General features: G+C 41.1%; 1 protein-coding gene across 14 annotated transcripts in view; it reads right to left on the bottom strand.

The window, feature by feature from the left end:
* CNTRL (centriolin) overlaps positions 1–15,071 on the bottom strand; it is a 136,831-nt gene that overhangs the window by 52,234 nt on the left and 69,526 nt on the right. For all 14 annotated transcript variants that reach the window (XM_025282345.2, XM_025282352.2, XM_025282344.2 and 11 more), the window contains 4 exons: positions 11,418–11,571; positions 10,203–10,423; positions 6,999–7,175; positions 3,623–3,757 (listed from right to left, as the gene is read on the bottom strand). In XM_025282345.2, the coding sequence (XP_025138130.2) occupies positions 3,623–3,757; positions 6,999–7,175; positions 10,203–10,423; positions 11,418–11,571 (687 nt within the window). The remainder of the gene's footprint in view (positions 1–3,622; positions 3,758–6,998; positions 7,176–10,202; positions 10,424–11,417; positions 11,572–15,071) is intronic.

Raw genomic sequence — 15,071 nt, 5'->3', positions numbered from 1 at the left:
AGGGACACGTAACAGTTTTCTCCAGCGCCATAGTTCAAAAACATCAATTCTTCGGTGCTCAGCTTTCTTCACAGTCCAACTCTCACATCCATACATGACCACTGGAAAAACCATAGCCTTGACTAGACGGACCTTTGTTGGCAAAGTAATGTCTCTGCTTTTGAATATGCTATCTAGGTTGGTCATAACTTTCCTTCCAAGAAGTAAGCATCTTTTAATTTCATGGCTGCAATCACCATCTGCAGTGATTTTGGAGCCCCCAAAAATAAAGTCTGACACTGTTTCCCCATCTATTTCCCATGAAGTGATGGGACCAAATGCCATGATCTTAGTTTTCTGAATGTTGAGCTTTAAGCCAACTTTTTCACTCTCCGCTTTCACTTTCATCAAGAGGCTCTTCAGTTCCTCTTCACTTTCTGCCATAAGGGTGGTATCATCTGCATATCTGAGGTTATTTATATTTCTCCCGGCAATCTTGATTCCAGCTTGTGCTTCCTCCAGCCCAGCGTTTCTCATGATGTACTCTGCACAGAAGTTAAATAAGTAGGGTGACAATATACAGCCTTGATGTACTCCTTTTCCTATTTGGAACCAGTCTGTTGTTCCATGTCCAGTTCTAACTGTTGCTTCCTGACCTGCATATAGGTTTCTCAAGAGGCAGGTCAGGTGGTCTGGTATTGCCATCTCTTTCAGAATTTTCCACAGTTTATTGTGATCCACACAGTCAAAGGCTTTGGCATAGTCAATAAAGCAGAAATAGATGTTTTTCTGGAACACTCTTGCTTTTTTGATGATCCAGCAGATGTTGGCAATTTGGTCTCTGGTTCTTCTGCCTTTTCTAAAACCAGCTTGAACAACTGGAAGTTCACAGTTCACATTTTGCTAAAGCCTGGCTTGGAGAATTTTGAGCATTACTTTACTAGCGTGTGAGATGAGTGCAGTTGTGCGGTAGTTTGAGCATTCTTTGGCATTGCCTTTCTTTGGGATTGGAATGAAAACTGACCTTTTCCAGACCTGTGGCCACTGCTGAGTTTTCCAAATTTGCTGGCATATTGAGTGCAGCACTTTCACAGCATCATTCTAGAACCTCCAAACAAGCTCTCAAGGTGGAGGATGTTACAGATTAAATAAGACTGGATGTGTGTTACTGATGAAGTAAGATAGGCCATGTGTGGAAACTGTTGAAGATGAGTGATGTATACATTTGGGCTCACTTTGGTACTCTACTTTGGTATACACTGGAGAACGCACACAATTCAGAGTTAGAATAAACAGAAACAGAACCAGAACCAGCTCCCCGTAACACCAAAGCTTCTCTAGCAGCTTACAATGCTCTGTGGGAGTATCGTTATCTGCGAGCATACTTTCATGAACAAACTAGTGAACATATCTAGACCCCAGAATTAAATCCACATAATGTCTCTTTCAAGTGAAAAAAAAAAACAAAACTGATAAAATTGCCCTAAATTAGACAGAAAAATAGTTCTACATCCTAAGTTCCCCCAAATACCTATATGCTACTTCAGTGATTAATTTTCTTCAAACCTGGTATAATATTGGGTTTTTGTTTCAACACTGTTAGCTCAAATGGTGAATTCAGCGCTACAGTGCACAGGTGTGTCCACCTGGAGCCTCTTATCTGTTACCTGTCCCTGCCCTTTGCCCCGAGGCACCCGTACCTGCACTGCTGTCTAATCCTGGTCCCAGGTGACCTGACCCGGGGGAAGCCAACCCGCTGACTAGATGAGTTCTCACTCCCTCCAGCATTAGAACCAAAATCCAGTCCAGCAAGTCTGCAGGAGAGCTAGTCCTGTAAAGCCACGCTGGCGCAGGGCTGGAGTCGATGCTGGGTCCAGGGAGACAGAGCGGGAGAAACGAGAGCCGCCTCGACGGGAGGCTGGCAGAGCAGCTCTGGTCACCAGCGGGCTGCCCGCCTCCTCCCTCGAGCTAGCACCAGTAGGTTTTGGCTCACGGCAATGAAACCATTTCTGACAAAGATAAATGCTGTGAGTTTAACTTGAACTCGGTATCAGGAGTTTAGAAGGCCAAGCAACCAAACGACCCAGTTCCAACTAAGAGAATCTCATAGCATGGACCAGCATTCTGGAAAGCTGCTCTCAGTTTCTCCTTTGCATAGAAGGCTCCTGAAGTCCTTTTCTTTAAGAGATATATACTGAAGTACTTAGGGTTGAAATAAAGAGGTATGATATTTTCTTTAAAGTATCCCAGCAATAAAAAAAAAAAGTGGACTAACTGAAACAAGAATGGCAGAATGTTGACGACTGTTTGAGCTGAGTAAACAAAAGGGCATGAGGCTATTTTTTCTCTGATTTTGTAATGATTTGCAAATTTCCATAGTAAAAATAAAAAATAATACAATGAATACCTAACAAACACAGAACTCACACAAGAATAGAAAGCATGTATATCTTTTATGATATTCACTTCAGAAGCTGAAATGATAGCAGTAAAAACGAGATTCTAGGTAACTAGATTTCCTTAAACTTCGAGAAAAAAATATTCTATGCATTGGGAGAAAAGAGAGAGAATTCAGGTGAGCTCATATAGTCTTACTTGTCACAAACCCCCTACATGAATTTTTGGAGCCCTCCTCACAAATAAACACAACTCTGCCCCTTGGTTTCTGGTGACGTGGAACAGCTGGCGCCTCAGCTGTGAGGCCCCCGACCTCACAGACCTGGAAACCTGTGTGTTGGTCCAGGTACTCATTTTTTCAGACATCTGTCCTCTTTGAGAACGTTTAATTACCTGGAAAATCCTGTCCACCTGCTTCTCCTGCAGTTTATGGGGCAGGTTATTGTGAAAATAGCTGTAAAATTAATTTGCCCAAGAAAACTCTCATAAAAGTAAAATGACTGCAATTTTAATGACATCACTTCTGAGAAGGGGACTGTGAAACCTTTACAATTAAGAAGTTCTACTGCAACCCATTCTAGTTATATTCCTGGATAATTACAAAAATATTTCAGTGGAGGAAGAATGCATCCAACTGCTTACTTTAGCCCAGTCTGGTAATAATGGTATTATTAGGGGAAATGCAAGGTATTGCTGTGATCCATCAGTTTACAGTATTCTCTGTTTATGATCAACACAGCCTCCATCTCTTAGCACCATCTGCTACTGCTAAGTCGCTTCAGTCCTGTGCGACTCTGTGCGACCCCATAGATGGCAGCCCACCAGGCTCCGCCGTCCCTGGGATTCTCCAGGCAAAAACACTGGAGTGGGTTGCCATTTCCTTCTCCAATGCATGAAAGTGAAAAGTGAAAGTGAAGTTGCTCAGTCGTGCCCGACTCTTAGCGACCCCATGGACTGCAGCCCACCAGGCTCCCCGTCCATGGAATTTTCCAGGCAAGAGTACTGGAGTGGGCTGCCACTGCCTTCTCCGCTTAGCACCATCATAACAACACAAAGGACATACACAGCAATCATCTCAAAATATTGGGCTCACAAGGAACAGAAGCTATGGTGCTATCCTAGCTCAAATTCCTTTTTTCAAATAACTTACTGCATTTAAGAGCAGGTTGTAGAGTGTCTGACTAATGGATGGCAACATCTTTGGGCGTCCCAAGTCAGAATGTATCTGGAGCCAGCAAGTCCCTACCTGTAGCTGTTTAAGCTGGGTGCGGAGCTCACTGTTTTCTTGTTCTTTTTCTTCCGAGAGCTGGGCTTTTCCCAGGGCGTTCTTGAGGGCTTGTTTTTCTTTCTCAAGTTCTGTTTGTAGAGTTGACTGTTCTAGCTATTGCCATAGGAAGCAATGATACAAAAAAGTAAAACAGCAATGATTTATGATCTAATAAGGCATAAATAAACTGAAGGGACTTAGCACGCATGCATAAACTTACATACACATACAATCCCTTGGGAGCTTTGGTTTTATAATTCAGTTTTATGTTTGTACCTCCAAATTAAAAGGCCCAAGGTAGGTTTTTCACACGCCTCCTTCAACTATTAATACATAAGGAAGGGTAAGCATCAGAATCTCCAGGAGGGAGCCCAGATACCAGATACAGGAGGGAGCTCTGTGAGGGAGTCAACAATTACTGCTCTCCCTTCCCTTAGACCAACATTTCTTACACTGTGGTCCTCAACCACCTGCATCAGAATCACTTGGCACGCTTGTTAAACACGCAGAGGCCTGGTCTCCATCTCAGACTTGATGGGCCAGAGTCTCTAGGATGTGGCCCAGGAACCTGCATTTAACAAGCATCACAAGTGACTTCAACAACTAAAAGGTGCCAATCAGAGACCTGTAAAGCTGAGAGAGAGGAGGCCTGTCACGCCATGCTCTCAGCATGTGGCTGGAAGACCAGTGCTGGTAGTCTTGATGCCAAGGAAGGGAATGCCCTTTTAAATGCCACATGAATTTGTGAAAAGGCCTATTTTTGTCAAGACTTTTAAGAAAAATTAAAAAAGGACAAGGGAAGTACAAAAGATTTTTAAGTTAGTAAGGGCTGGCTTAAACATTTAAATTTTATTTCAAAGGAGATACCATCTAGAAATTGTATTTACTATTAGTTACAAAATATATTAATATTTACTGCTATTTTAATTGTTTTTCTTCCCAATCTCCTCTTTTCCACACTCTGATCAGGTCAACTACAGTTTTATAAAACTTGGTACTCTTAAGAAATATAATGCTGTCAACTGGTAAATGGTCATTTAGTATTTAATAAGTAAACGAATGGAAAGTAACACAATTACTATAATAAGCCAACCTATTTTTATTTCCTTTTCTAATCATATGAAAGCAATTTTACATGAATTCCTGGGATTCAAACTACTTCATTTTTTATTTAACTACCTTATTTTTAATTGACATATAATTGATTTATGTTTCAGTGTACACCTATTCTTTTTCAGATTCTTTTCCATTATAGGTTACTATAAGATACTGCATACAGTTCCCTGTGCTACAGGGTGGGTCCTTGTTTGCCTATTTTAAATGCAGCAGCATGTACATATTAATACCAAATTCCCAATTTACCTCTCCTCTTCCCTTTCCCCTTTGGTAACCATAAATTTGTCTTCTACGTCTATGAGTCTATTTCTGTTTTGTAAATAAGTTCATTTGTATCATTTTTTTTTTAGATTCTTCATGTAAGTGATATATGCTAATTGCTTTTCTCTGATTTACTTCACTTAGTATGATCATCTCTCGGCCTCTCCACTTTACTGCAAATGGTATTTCATTCCCTTTTATGGCTAAGTAATATTACACACATACACTGCATCTTCTTTATCCATTCATCTGTTTATAGACATTTAAGTTGCTCCCAAAGTCTTGGTTACTGTATCAATAAATAGTGCTGCTATGAACACTGGCATGCATGTATCTTTTCAAATAGTTTTCCTCTTTTCCAGATATAGATCCAGGAGTGGGACTGCTGGATCATATAGTAACTGTTTTCAGTTTTTTAAGAAACCTCCATACTGTTCTCCACAATGGCTGTACCAACTTACACTCCCCCCAGCAGTGCAGGAGGGTTCCCTTTTCTCCACACCCTCGCCAGCATTTACTGTTTGTAGATGATGGGCATTCTGATTAGTGTGAGGTGGTACCTCACTGTAGTTTTGATTCGTATTTCTCTAATAATTAGCAGTGTTGAGCGTCTTTTCCTGTGCCCGTTTCCAACTATCTTCCCTAACTCTCACCCAGTGAGAAGCTATCACCCTGCTCGGGTGTGGGTACTGGACAGGCACCTACAGTCTGGGCATTCACTGTGCTGAGTCTAGCAGGAGAGACGGATGGTCTAAACAGATGCTTTCACACGCAGGATAAAATGCTTTGAGCACAAGTTAAAGGAAAATCAGAGTCCTGAACCCAGATTTTCAGCAGATACAGTGGAAGGTCTGAGTGGGCTTCCTGGTGGAAAATGCAACCCATTTGTCTAAAAGCTAAACAAAATTGTATTTTAATGAGATCAAAAATACACTATAACTGGTCACTGTCTGCCTCTCTGCCCTTATTTCTCACTCATTCCCTACTCCTCTCCTCATCCCTGGCATACTGGAGGCATACTTTCAGTATTTCAAATGCATTATGCTCTCTCTCCTTGCCTCTCTGCCTAGAACACATCCCTGACCTCTGCTCATCTCGCCCCTGCACCCTCTGCACGGCCAAGCCCTAGTCAACGTCATTACCACGGGCAGTTTTCCCTGACCACTGCTCCCCTAGCACAGGGCTCTACCCCTTTCTCCCTCTAACACCTGTTTCACCTACTGGACTGTCAGCTTCACAAGGACTGTAACCATGGCTGTGCTGCTCTCTGCAGCAACCAGGGCATCTGGTCTTTAATGGCCAATCAATAAGTGTTTATTGGATGAATAAATATTTATCTAATTTTCAAGGTATAATTTAAACTAGCGGATGTTTCACCCAAACAAAACAGAAAGCAGCACAGTAAAATTTAATATCAACTTGAAAGAGGTCTCTTGAAGCTGGTTTGAGAAAGAAAAACTAGAATTTACTGATTACCAACTGTCAGTGCTTCCTGTCCATTGTCTCACTTATCCTCACCATAACCCACATGACAGAAGAGGTCAGTATTTGTCAGAAGCGCGGAGCCATGAAGTGACTTGCCCCTGTTCACACAGGGGTCATACTTAGGCTCAGACCGTCTGACTCCAAACATGTGCTCTTCTCATCACTTCACACTGTTGTTCAGTTGCTAAGTTGTGTTTGACTCTTCTGCGACCCCATGGACTGTAGCCTGCCAGGGTCCTCTGTCTATACAATTTCTCAGGCAAGAATACTGGAGTGGGTTGCCACTTCCATCTCCAGGGGATCTTCTCAACCCAGGGCTTGATCAAACCTGCATCTCCTGCATTGTGGGTGGATACTTTACCACTGAGCCACTGGGGAAGCCCATCAGTCCACATGGGCTTAAAAAGTGTTTAATATAACAGTAAATGAAAGGAAAGCTGTTATGTTAAGGCCCAGGCTACTTGGTTTCTACATGGCTTCTGCTCTTACTCACCTGGCTGAGCCTTGTTAGTTCTCCCAGCTCTTCTTTGAGCTGGCTGGCTTCGGCATCCCTCATCCTCAGCTGTGCCTCTAGCTCAGCCTCGTAGGCACTGAGGTCTCCGTGGGTCTGCTGCAGGGACGCGTTCACCTCATGCTGCTCTTGGAGGGCGCTTTCTAGCTCTGCAAGCTCCTGCAAGGATTCAGTGTATGTTTAAGTACAGAACCCTCATTGTGCTGCTTAAGCATCTGCAAGTCATTATAAGTAACCCGAGCACTTAAACCAAATGCTGGCCAGCCACTGCTGCCCAGGCGCGGAGAGCATTCACCGGCCATACGAGGAAGCCGCAGGCTGTGTGAGTCCAGGATGGAGAACAAAACCCTGACTGCCATCAGAAAAATCAGCAAGCTACAACGTGTTTTTCAGAGTAACCAGATGTGTGATCCTTTAAACGAGTCTTATGTATTCATAAGAAGAAAAAAAAAGGAGGATAAAATTTAAGGCCTATTTTCCTTCAGACATTGGAATAAATGTTTTCACATTCATTATTTCACTATACTCTCAGAGTAACTATGTAAGGCAAGGTATTATCCCCGATTTACAGATGAGGAAGTGGAGAATGAACATCGAGGTAAACAGCACCGGGCTGTGCAGCTAAAAAAACGATGAGTCAGAATATGAACTGGGATTTCTGACTCCAAAGCCCAGACTTTCTATTAAACCATAGTATGTTCACTTACCAGAAGAGCGAAATGGGACCATCCTCTAATATTAAGGAAGATAGAGAAACGTAAACCAATGTCGACACGGGTAGTACATACTGATTAGTATGCCACAGTTCTGATCCACTTTAGTCCATTTTTTAATGATTAAACATTATAATTTTCATCTATTTATTTGGGATCTTGAAGAATTAGACCAAACTACTCTGGATTACAAAGGAGAACCTTGTGATGAGAGCTTCTTAGAAGAGTTTCTCAGTGGGCGATAGAAGACCACCCTGCATCTGAACCACCGGGGCCGGTTGTCTGGACGCAGACGCTACACATAACCAACAGAGGATTCACATCCAGAAGATACAAAGAGCTTCTACAGATCGTTAAGAAAAAGACAGGCAATCCAACAAAAAAAAACGGGCAAGGAATATGAAGAGGGAATTCACTGAAGAGAAAAACTGAAGGGCAAATAAACAGATGAAAAGTACTTAACTTCTGCAGTAATTCGGGGGAAGCGCAGTTAAAACAAGACAGTATTTTGCACAGAGCATAGAGGAACAAGCTAAACCAAGCATGAGGAAACAATCAGACGAATCTAGACGCTGGGGTGCCATTCAGAACCACTAGCTGGATTCTACACACACACAAGCTATAAACAACAGAAAAAATGGCTCAGATATTAAACAGTATTAAGGAACTGCTGCTGACTTTCTAGGTGTAATAATGGTATCATAGTGATGGAAGAAAATAGCCCCGTTTTAAAGAGATGTGGACTAAAGGGATGATGTCTTAACACCTGCAACTTTCAAATGACCCAGCAAAATATATATATATATATATATATATATATATATATATGGTAAACTATTTGTTTGATTTAGGAGAACACACAGAAGCTCAATGAACTCTTCTTTCAACTGTCCTGTAAATGTAAAAAATACAAAGATCATTTCAAACCCAGCAGATTGGCAAACACTAAGTCTGGCAAAATATTATATTTCCTGAACTTGATCCTTATTCTGTGCTTACGTTAGAAAATGTGCTTGTTCTTAGGAAAGACATGCTGAAGTATTTCAAAGCTCAAGACCATGACTGCCTACAACTAATTCTAACATGATTAAGAAAAAAATTAATATAAAAATGGACATAAAATCATGTAAAATTAAATATGAGATAAAGCAAATGTGGTAAAGTATTAATCAGTGACTCTGAATGGAAATTACATTGAGTGATTCTTGCAACTCTCCTGTATGCTTGAAATTATTTCAAAATTAAGGCTTACAAAACAGAAGTTAGATAACTGTAAGGTCATGGCAAGGACGTGGTGTAATGGTAGCTTTCACACTGCTGGTGGGAACAGAAGCTCACAGAATGCTATGGACAGTAATTTGATAATGTCTAGTGAACCGGGGAGGCACACACACTCTGACCCACAGCCCGCTGTGAGCGCAGTCCCCATGCTCCGGATATACGTAAGAATGTCACTCTCAGTATCGTAATAGCGCAAGACTAGAAACCATCTCAATATCCCCCAAGAAGAGGATGAATAAGCAATGAATTCTGTGGTATGCACAGACAATGGGATGTTACATACATCGAAAAAAAAAAAAGTAGAGCTCTAAATGCATCAATGTGCACAATTCTCAAAAACATAAACATGAAGGAAGAAAGGAAGTGGCCAAAGAATACACAATGTGCTTCTTATATAAATCCTAAAACTATGCAAAACAATACTACATATTTTTATAGATGGCCACACATAAAATAAAAGAAGAGATATAGAGGGAAATAATAACCATACTCAGGGTTTCACTACTTCTAGGAGGCAGTACACAGAGGGCTTCAAGGATGTCTGTATGTTTTATTTTTAAGCTGAGTTGTTGGTACATGGTGCTAAATATTTTTGATATTCTTATATGCCTGATAAATTTCATAACATTAAAACACGTTAATTCAAATTTCCAAAGACATGCCTACTGGGCATGAGGTTTGGGAACCTGGATTCTCTTGCAGTATAAAGTCTGCCAAACAACTAAAACAAAGCAAATGAAATCTCTGAATGAATGTCAACAAATCAAGTATGGAAGGGTTTAATTTACAATGCTGTGCCTGTCTTGTTATCTGTAAAATAACACTAACATTACGAAGTAATAACAACAAGGATAAGAAAAATTATGTTGTACTTAATTTTGCTGCACAAATAATAAAATATGAACATCTAATATAGTAATTTGAAAAGCTACACTTTCTTATCCTTTCAAGTTATTTGAACACAGTACTTTTCAGGGATAGAAATTCTGCTAAAATAATCTTCCTTTTCTTAGTAAAGTAAAAAAAAAAAATCACTCCAAGCATATCACAAAGGGGAAAAAAGCCCAAGCTCTGCACGGCCACTGCCCGCTCTGTCACCTACAACCGCAGGGCCGCTAGCGCCCCTCACCAGCTTCATCTGGACGCCACCTGCTTCTGAGGCGAAGAGCAGACAAGAAGAAACAAAGCACACCTTCCTCATAGCTTCTGCATCTAAGGCGACTGCTTCCAGCTGGTCCCTTTCCTGCTCGACCTCGGCCAACCTCTGCAGCAGCGCCTCTTTCTCATCCTGCAGCCTTCTGCACTCGCTCTGGGCCTGAGCGGCCTGGCCCTTCACAGTGCCCAGGTATTCTTGCAGGCCACTGATGACGCCTTCTAAGTCCTTCTTCAGGGCTTCATTTGCTGCTATCTGGCCTAAGCAAGACAGAGAAAGGGAAGGTGATGATGTACACAAGAAAATGCTTTCAGGGATATATTATTACTGCATTTAGACTCCTTAGCTATTTGTTACTAGCTAAGAATGAAATTCTAAGCTTCCAATTATTTCCTACTATCTTATTTTTCATATTTAAGATACAATAACAGTTTCCCCCCTATTATCCATGGAACAGGACTATCAAGCACATACACAGTAAAAATAGTGTAGTCATTGGCATTGCTTATGAAATACTTAATTCATGCTGTAAAAAGTTTAAAGTAGTAATTTCCAAATAAAGTAATGAAGAATGTGCAACAAAACTGAGATCTTACTACTGGACACACGAAACAAAACCAAGTCAAGCAGCATTAACCTATAACCTGAAGACTTAAGAAAACAACCACCAATCACATACTGGGCACCTACTATGTCCAGGCACTTTATGAACACTTTCTCATATAATCCTCTCCAAAACTAATGATCATGACAAAAATAACTTGTCCCAGGTCACACAGCTGATAACGGCAAAACAAGGACTGGGATCTTTTTACACCAAGCCAAGGTGCTTATCACTATGGTCTAGTATCTTCCTCTATTTTGGCAATGTCACAATTTAAATTTGCATTGAAAAAACAGATTCAAAAATTCTTTCTGCACTCTCCTTATAACCAGATACTGAGTGCTTGATAGCAAGGATAAGTGACAAGGATTTTATGCCTTAGAAGAAGACAACCACGTGCCAGTGTTTATCATGATCATGTATGGACTTCCTGCCATAGTGACCTGACTCAGTAGGACATCAACCCAAGAAAACCAAAATAAAAATGTTTACCTTTATTAAACATTTTTGAGAACTCTGTAAATATTTCCCTATCAAATACTAGCACTAACAGCTGAAGCATATTCAGCTAATATGTGGATTAACGCCTGTCATTTGTCTTTTACTAACACTGAAACCGATACACCTCAAATCATGCTTAGAATTCTCACCTTCAGTAAGCTGTTGTTCAAGGTCCTTAATCTCTTCAGTTTCTTTAGCAATTCTAGAAAGTATCTCGTCCAAACGGCTCTCAAGTTGTTTGTACTGCTTGTTCATAATGTCAAATTGTTGTTCTTTACCCCTTTTCTGAGCCTTCAAATGGCACTAAATTGAAAAAAAAAAATCCAAATTCTTTTAATGTTTATAAAGATAATAATCCTTAATAACATTTCTAAGGAAGAATGGAAAAGAAAATGTAACAGTTTGCATCTGTTTTGTGTCAGACACTGTGTTGTTTCCACATGAGCAGTTTTCTTTGCAACCCCGTGGACTGTAGCACGCCAGGCCTCCCTGCCCATCACCAACCCCTGGAGCTTGCTCAGACTCATGTCCACTGAGTCACTGATGCCAACCGTCTTGTTCTCTGTCGCCCCTTCTCCTCCTGTCTTTAATCTTTCCCAGCATCAAGGTCTTTTCCAACGAATCAGCTCTTTGCATCAGGTGGCCAAAGTATTGGAGCTTCAGCTTCAGCATCAGTCCTTCCAATGAATATTCAGGACTGATTTCCTTTAGGATTGACTGGTTTGATCTCCTTGAAGTTGAAGGGACTCTCAAGAGTCTTCTCCAACTCCATAGTTCAAAAGCATCAATTCTTTGGCACTCAGTGTTCTTTATGGTCCAACTCTCACATCCATACATGACTACAGGAAAAACCACAGCTTTGACTAGATGGATCTTTGTTGGCAAAGTAATGTTTTTATAATATTTTGGGGGAGATAGAGACATGGAATAAATACTTCCTTAGAATTCAATTTTATTTTCAATTCTTTATACAAATAAACATTTTGCTTTTAAGTTCTATAAACTGGGAGTTGAGAGAGGCCTCAAAGACCATTTAGGCCAGTCATCCTCAAGATGGAGGGCCCTATGGAGGCACTCCCTTCTCCTCCAACCACTACATATATTCCTGGTACAAAAAGAGCTTTCACACACCCACATATACCTTGACATTGCTTTCGGGAGCTACTGTTAACTGAAAGGATTGGATTGTATTTCTCAGGTGTGCTGGGATAAAAAACTGAGAACCAATGATCTAGTCTTAACTCTTTCTTTCACGCATGAGAACTGAGTCTCAGGTCCACCACATGACTCGCCCAGGTCTCCTCAGGCAACTGTTCATGTGGAGACAAAACAATTCCCCGGAGAACCTGTGTCCTCCCACTCACACCTGCACAGCTCTAGTTTGCCCCCACAGGACCAGAGGAACAGAACAAAAATAACTCAAGAGAAAGTTATCAGGAGAAAGAACTATATCCATCTGAGTAACAAACTCCATTCTTCTCAAGTCTAAGACTGTAATTTGACTACAAAACAACAGTCCTCAATTTTACATGCTGCTGCCTCCAAAGACAAGAAAGTCCCCTCATTTCTGAAGAACAGATGAGAGCCAGCTTGACTCAGTGGGATTTTCAAAACTCCTCCTACTCTCCCAAAATACCTATCTGAAATCTTTCTCAAAAGGTAACTAAAGATAAAAGCTTAAATTCTAAGTAAATTTAGGATTTTTGTGGCTCAGAGTGAATTTTTAATATCTTCTGCCCTCATATCTGTATCAACAAATCTTAAAAATTCACCATTAAAACTTCTACTGAAATCTCTACATGCAGGACAAAAAATTAGTTCAATACGTCAATGATCTGCATTAAACACATGGGAGCAAAAGTATATTCAGCGATTTTCACTACGGTGGAGCTCACAATAGAGGTATTGTAAAAACAGGAACTTACATCTCTGACTCCTCCTCCTGTCTAAGTCCTTTGTACACAGAGAGAGAGAAAATGATCATACCTTAACTTAGAATGTGTCCTGTTAAAACTGAGCCGTTGAGAACAGAGAAGCTGTGGGCGGAACGCTTTCTAATGTTGCCTTGAAACTCATGTGCACTTCCCTGACAGCCACATTTTTGAAAGCGCCTCCGAGCCTCTAACCTCCCAGCACTTCAAACCACATTCCTGGAGGAGACTGAGCGGCAACCTAGCCCGTCCAATCCCAAGCAGCCTCTGCAAGCAGGCCCCACCCTCCACGCTTTAAATCACAACACAGGAAGCTGCCCCAGGCCAATCACGAAAACCTCTGCAACAGATTACTACAGGCGGATTCCCTCTAGGGGTACCGGTACCTTTTGCTTCCATAGGGCATAGCTAGATAGTGAACAGGGATACAAATCTCCCCTTATTCCGTTTGTCCCTTGTTCCTCTGATATTTCTGCTTCTAGCTAGCTGTGAAGCGTTTTCTCTAACTAAAAGGGGATTTGATTTTCACATAGTATCTTTTGTTTTTGAAAACTAGTTAAATGCTTACGTTTGTTGAAAACTTGATTAGGCTTGGCACTGAGCTAATTTTAAAAGTAATTAATCTCTTTAGACTTGTAACTCCTTTGTGAGCAGAAAGTCATCTAATAGCATAAGCATGGGCTCTGCCTCTTCCTAAAAGGGAGACTTGGGAAATCATTTAATCTTTCTAAATCATATTTTTATCTTATTTGTTGTTATTCAGTCACTAAGTTGAGTCTGATTTCTTTTGTGACCCCATGGGCTGTATGTAGCCTGCCAGACTCCTCTGTCCGTGGAATTTTCCAGGCAAGAATACTGGAGTGGGTTGCCATTTCCTTCTCTAGGGGATCTTCCCGACCCAGGGATGGAACCCACATTGCCTGCATTAGCAGGCAGATTTTTTTTAATTCACTGAGCAACTAGGGAAGCCGCCCCCCCCCCCCCCCCCCCCCCCGCCTTTTTTTAATCTTATGTAAGTTAAAAAGTCACTAATCTCATTTGGATGCTGTAATAAAATAAAGTTCCTCACAGTATATGCCTAAAACCAAGTGCAATGCAAGACACATCATTGTCACTTAATATATGTTTCTCATCATATCTCATTTACTGCTTTCTGATCTCTCAAGCTTTTACTTTTAAATTCTATTTGCAATTCAGAAAAATACTTCATCTGATTAGATAATAAAAGTTAGTCTATATCTGCAGAAAAATATGCACAATACCATGCTTGATTCTTTCCCTCTTGCTAAAATGTTCACATTCTGCAGCAATAAAATGGGGTGCCAGACACTAGCCAATAAGGTAACTATGTGCAAACTAGAAAAAAGATGCTCCTTCTGGATAAATGAATTAAAAAGAGACATCCTCTGATACTCAGACTAAAGCTACAACCCTAGAACTAAACTTCAGGAGTCTTAAAATCCGGCCTGCATGCTTCATCTCCACTAACACACTGATTTTGACTACCTTCAAAACTTGCATGCCTTTCCTACTTGTCATTTAACCTCTTTCTATATGTAATGCTTTACAGACATCCAGTGTGTATTAGACTCCCTGTATGCCAAGACCATCACAGGTGTCTGTTGAAAGCAACAGATAATCTAGGGTTTAATTCGGAGAAGGCGATGGCATCCCACTCCAGTGCTCTTGCCTGGAGAATCCCAGGGACGGGGGAGCCTGGCGGGCTGCCGTCTATGGGGTCGCACAGAGTCGGACACGACTGAAGTGACTTAGCAGCAGCAGGGTCTAATTACACTCATAGATCACAGAACTCAAACAGGGAGAAAAGGAGCTTTGGGTAGTACCTATAAGGCCTGTTTGTGACTATTTTCC

The sequence above is a fragment of the Bubalus bubalis genome, chromosome 3, assembly GCF_019923935.1.
Source record: "Bubalus bubalis isolate 160015118507 breed Murrah chromosome 3, NDDB_SH_1, whole genome shotgun sequence".
Lineage (NCBI taxonomy): Eukaryota > Metazoa > Chordata > Mammalia > Artiodactyla > Bovidae > Bubalus > Bubalus bubalis.
The sequence above is the reverse complement of the archived record's forward strand: the minus strand, read 5'-3'. Positions and strand labels throughout refer to the sequence as shown.